The sequence below is a fragment of the Phytophthora parasitica genome (assembly GCF_000247585.1).
Source record: "Phytophthora parasitica INRA-310 unplaced genomic scaffold supercont2.6, whole genome shotgun sequence".
Taxonomy (NCBI): Eukaryota; Oomycota; class Peronosporomycetes; order Peronosporales; family Peronosporaceae; genus Phytophthora; species Phytophthora nicotianae.
The window spans coordinates 1,415,206-1,420,828 of NW_008648992.1; the positions used below are offsets into that span (position 1 = coordinate 1,415,206).

Sequence of the window (5,623 nt, forward strand, 5' to 3'; positions counted from 1 at the left end):
CCCCAAGCTGATCTGATCTGAACGAAGCGTGCAGAGCTGCATGTCGAGTCCGACTTTGTGAAATACCGTTGGGAGCATTTTTTGCTGTACCAGCATCTTTTCAGTGAGGACGAAATGGTGCAACATTTGCCTAGGAGAACATGAAATGGCAGAGCGCCGTTTACAGTGCAAGAGCCCAACGTGCGAAGAATACGGGTTGCTTAAGAAGTGAGCGTACCAACGGAAGGTTCAGCACTGCGAAGACTCGTCGACGTGGGTTATTCTTGATAACGCAGAGAAGCATTTACGTGGGGATACCCCATGCGCCGTTGCTCCTCGCCCGCGCGTAATACCTGAAATGTGACTACATCCAGCGCATGGATGAGAGTGCGGTACCTCCGCGCTTAATCTGGAGTAAACTCCTGCGGGCACCGGAGATTCCGGCTCCGGTTCTCGGGCTCCCAACATGCGCCAAGATCCAGCGCAGTGTGCGTTATAATCGATGGCTACACGGGTAGAAACAAAATCTATACTGTGAAAGCCAACAGTAGAATGAAATTCGGCCTCAGTAGACACCACAAAGTGGCCGACAGCAAACACTTTTAAAACGAAGCCGGGCCAATACAGAAAACAGATCCGAATTACCATCTTGTGCCCGGTGTTGCACAGTGTGCAGTGCACACTGTGCATTCCTGTAAATGCTGTGTAATAGGAGTCGTGGTACATGTCCTTTGACAGCAACGTCAAGTAAAAGCGTACGTATCGATAAATTCATATACGATATATGTAAATGGAACTACTGGTGCCGTATTCCACTATCTTAGCTAGTTGGCGCTGTAGTGAGTTCCTCGCCTGACTTATCTTTGAGACTTTAAAGCCACCTTTAGTAAGCGCCTCAATCTGCCACATGATTGACGCTGGCTTGTGATTGTCGATGTGCGTTTTGATCTTGTACACGTAGTGGAGCATGCAGATACCGCAATCAACTGGGTTTGATTGGCGCGGTTTAGTCTCGTACGAGTACGCAGTTCCTGTAACGCTCCTTGCCGCTAGTACCGTGTTTGCCCAATCGAGCACGGCGAAGATGTGCTTGGAGTCGTGGCCACCTTGCACTGAGTCTATGTGGTAGTACAGCTTGGATCCGTCCGTACAATTCTGAATTTCCACAAAACTCCAGTGTTCTTGTAGATTGATAGGCAAGAGCACATACTTGTAAGTGCTCCAATCTCCTTGCAAATCCGAAGAGCTCTGATTCGGTGTTGAGCGATTCGCATAGGCGCACGCGATAAAGAAAAATACTACAGAAGTGCAAGCCAGCGAGAGAGAGGGTGTTGGTCTTGTAAATCGAGTAATACAGAAATCCACCACAGAGTTTGTGAGCATGTTGCCCTCGCGGATACTGGTCAGGTCGTCTACAAAAAGAGGAATAGAGACTTGAACTGCCTCAGACGCGCCAGTGCCTTGATCATGAACAAGGACAAGTGCGGAATTGTCTGGTCGCTTCTTCAGGTTGTACCCACCCACTAAAGGTGTTCCTGCTCGGGATGCAGCACCGCCTTCTTTATTCCTTCTGATCGCTGCACTTGGTCCCAATGTGGCCACATGACTTGCTTTCTCCTCCAGTCGCTCCCCTGCGGGACGCCCGGCTCGACCACAACTGAGTCATTATCTGATTCGTCACAAGCATCTGAGTCACAACCTGATTCCTCATATTCTGAGTCGCTTTCAGAATTCTGCGCTGCCTTATCGCTTAGTGTGTGCCCTTTGGTCACAGCTCGAGGAGCCTCAGTACATGATAATCACCTTCAGTGCGTAAATTGCGCGGGTCGTATCACCTCATAAAGCGCCTCGCACGCGAGCGCTGAGTACTGAAATTTAGTATAGCGAAAGCCGGGATTGTGCGTAGGTACGCAATAAAATCCGAATATTCCACAACTCCGTCCTCTCGCAGGCACCGATCGAAATACTCCAACGCTTGATATTCGTAAGAGGCCGGCTTGTAGCGTCGGCCCGCACCTTTAGCACGATAGCGCTGTCCTTCTTCACTCGAAGGCTCGGGTTGGTCCCAGTATTTTTTTTCCAGCTCAGTAGCTTCGGCCGATCAACCCCCAGTTGTCGCACCGCCTCGCCCGTAGACCACTCCGTATAGCCCTCTCCATAGCTGAATCAGGGACCACTGCTCACACACTCTCGTCTTGGTATGCATTTTGGCTTTTGAAGAGAAGAAAGCAGAGCCACACGTTCCGAAGGCGTTCGGTTAGCAGTAAACCGGTTACTTAAATTTGAACCGGTTACGTAAATGTGAACCGCCGGTTTCAATAGTCAGACTTTTGTGAACAGATACATTAATTTGACTTAGTCACATTATTGTGAACCAGAATAGCCGTGCACAATTATCTAACAGTCAGATTGTATTGAACCAAACGCGCGGTGCAAAATAATGTAACAGCTTAGCGCAACAAGATAAGATAGCGGTTCATCTTTAAAAGTAAGATAAAATTGACTTGCCCTCTGAAGCTGTATTGAAGAGATTAGTCTAACAAGTACTGAATATCCAATGCATGAGAGGCTAAAGGAGGTCTACCAGCTCTGTTACCAGCAGTGATAACCGCTGCAGGCGGGGGATAAAGTTGTGGTGGCATGCTCCACAAATTGCCTCTGAACACATTCTCCGAAAATGACCGCAGCGGTAAAAATGACTCGGAAGCTTCCTCATGTCGTGGTTCAGAGTACGCCGTATTAGAATTCCAGTAACGGAACTGCGAATCGCCTCGTGGGTCTAATAGGCGTCCGACCGCAAGACGGAAGGACTGGCGTTTACAGTCTCCGGGGACGACAGAAACTATGTGCCCCTGTACTTGTTTATCCCAGCACTACAGGGACTGGTGCGGCGGTCAGTGTTTCGATCCCCTCTTTGCTGATGACATCGCCAGCGTGAAAGAGGGGAATCCAATCACGAATTCGATAGTGGACTATTGCATCTCTCGATAGACAGGACCAACACCATATATTGTGTTGCCTGTAAGGTCTGCTGTGTTTTCTGCTATTAACTACGCGTATATCAAGCACTCGGGCCCTACATCCAGCGCTCCTGAAACACTCGGTGATTTTGATTGGAATGGCTACAAATATGTATTGCTTCCAGTTAATCTCAATGACCACTGGAGTTTATTAGTAATTCAGAACTGTTGCGACGGAAGAAGGCTATATTTCCACGTTGACCAAGTGATGGATGTACACGACAAGCAGTACATATTCGCATGTCTGGATTGGTGGTTTCGTTACTTCGTACGGCTCAGACGGGATACGAGGTGGCTCAAGGCTTCGCTTACATGTGTAAACCGCGCCAGACTAACGAGGTATGCTGCGGTATCTATATGCTGCGCTACCTGTACAGTATCCAGAAGCACATCAACGAGCACAAGCCTATGTCAATTCTGTCTCAAATCGAGTCACTCGTCAAGGGTGACTTTAACTCCAACAAGGCAAATCAAGCCAGGAAATCGCTCCTATGCCAGCTATCTAAGACTGCTTAATTGCACGAATTCTTGCTGCACTTTAACTCAATTGATTCATTTTTACTTGACTTTTCATCTGCGTTATTGTACACTATGTCGAACTTGGAAGAGCCCCACTGTTTCAGCGTCGGGCTCAAGACGAAAGTCACATGAAACTCCTGGGCACAGATTTGCTGTGTGGCAGCGTGCGCGTAGTCGACATCACGACGGCTGCTCTTGCACTGGCCTTTCTACGAGTCAAAGTGTTTGCTAGTGGCTATATTGCGGTGTATATTGGTGCCGATTCTCATTCTATTGTGGGCTTTCACACATTTAATGTAAGCGGGCATCGGTTCCCCCTTTCGAGTAAAAGCCGATCGTAGACTTGAAATCAGCACCAGCAACCTCGCAGAAGTAGCCAAAAGCAAAACAGTATGTGTTAAGGCCGCGGCGCCACGTTGGGACAATTGAGAGCCGGATTCACCATGTGTGCAGCGAGTCGCTGAGCACGACGACAAAATGCACCGGCGACAGCATCTAGTTTGGGGGGAGCACGACGGTGGGAGCAACTGCATTAAAATAGTATGTGCAGGACCAGCAAGACGTCCTACATCCATTACTTGAATTGTTTAATGAACGATTTTTAGACAGTATATTTAAAGCACATTAACATATAGCGATAGCGTAAGTACTGTAGCTGACTGCGGAAAAGAGCTCCATCCGTGCTTGGACACGCTGCTCCACAAAACATTTCACATGCTAGCAACACGAACACTCCACAGTTGTAGCTGTCTTGTTGAATACCGATATCGAATTCAAATTGCCGAATATGATACCTCATACGCGGAGATTTTGAGGGTGGTAATAGCTTCACAATTTCCTTCGCAACGTCGCTGACTTGTTCTAGGCTGAAAAAAAACCATGAGATCGTAGATGCGCACATCGGCATCAGACATATCGATCATAATGCAGCACCAATGATCTCCACCACAGTTAATAGGGAGAATAACGATCTCGTTTGACAAATGTGCAAAAACCTTCGCTAATTGCTTCACGTCCACACTTACAAAGCCGTCAATTATGACTGCGTGTTCTGCAGGTTCGATGTAAATGAGATCACTTCGTGCAGCAAAAAGGGCTTGCATAACTGCAGTTAGAGTCATATCCCCCAGAGACCCCTTAGCAGCGAGGTCGAGATGCTCCATCTACAACATACATAGTCCATATTAGATTGTGATAAGGGAAAATAGTTTTTTTTTACCATTTGATAACTTTTCCAGGTTAGAATGAATTGGCATGTCCTTCAAACTTTCTTCAAAAACAATTCTCGCTTGACTTGATATTCTTCCGCAACTGCAGCCAAAAACTCGATTCACGAAATCCACGAGAACGTTGAATCAAGTAAATCAAATTTTTCAATCACTTTATGGCATCGCGCCATAATAATGGTAACAGACGTCGGAAAAATTCCAATTTCGCTTATTTCAACAACTATTTCTTTCTCAAAAATATTCGTTTTCGTTTTTTTTTGCAGCGGGTATACCTTCGAGTTGCTGGTACGGATGACATCCATAGGCAGTATCCGAGTAACTTGGCTTGAATCAATAATAGATTCCCTGGCAGTTTATTTTTTAAATAGGCTCTGATCTTCGGTGCGCGGCCAAACTGATGAAGTCGGAACCCCTAAAAACAATAGCTGCCTCATACGTCGGTTTTCTTTTCAAGCAGAACTGCACTGATTTGATGCTGAGTTCAGACCGAACAGGCTCTTGCTCTTCTTCGTCCGTGTTCATCTGGACATCAGTGGAGTTGCTATGTAGGTCGCCAGGTCCATCTCCTTGCACCGCGATTTCTTCGATACTCGTGTCGACGACAGCGAAGGCGGACTCAGCCACAACTTGCCTAGTTTGAGTAGGAATTCCGGGAGTTTGACCGACAGCTGCTGTCGAGGAACCAGCCTATAGTTTGGGCCGCTTCACAAAGCGTTTCACACGCGTGCGCCTTGTGTCAATTTTTTTTTTTGCAAATTCAGGTTTATTAAGAGAATACGCCATAATATCAGCAGATGTAACTTTTCCGTCTTCTCGTAAACATATGTCATGATATTCCAGCACCTCATACTAGTGCGATTCCATCTTGTACGGACG

General features: G+C 47.0%; 2 protein-coding genes across 2 annotated transcripts; one reads left to right on the forward strand and one right to left on the reverse strand.

Moving 5' to 3' along the window:
- Positions 1-750: 750 nt before the first annotated feature.
- Positions 751-1,362, reverse strand: PPTG_04158 (hypothetical protein; the record flags this gene model as incomplete). Its single annotated transcript, XM_008898003.1, has 1 exon — positions 751-1,362. The coding sequence occupies one exon, from the start codon at positions 1,360-1,362 to the stop codon at positions 751-753; it is 612 nt and encodes a 203-aa protein (XP_008896251.1).
- A 1,877-nt stretch (positions 1,363-3,239) lies between these two features.
- Positions 3,240-3,515, forward strand: PPTG_04159 (hypothetical protein; the record flags this gene model as incomplete). Its single annotated transcript, XM_008898004.1, has 1 exon — positions 3,240-3,515. One exon carries the CDS (start codon positions 3,240-3,242, stop codon positions 3,513-3,515), a length of 276 nt encoding a protein of 91 aa, XP_008896252.1.
- Positions 3,516-5,623: the final 2,108 nt, after the last annotated feature.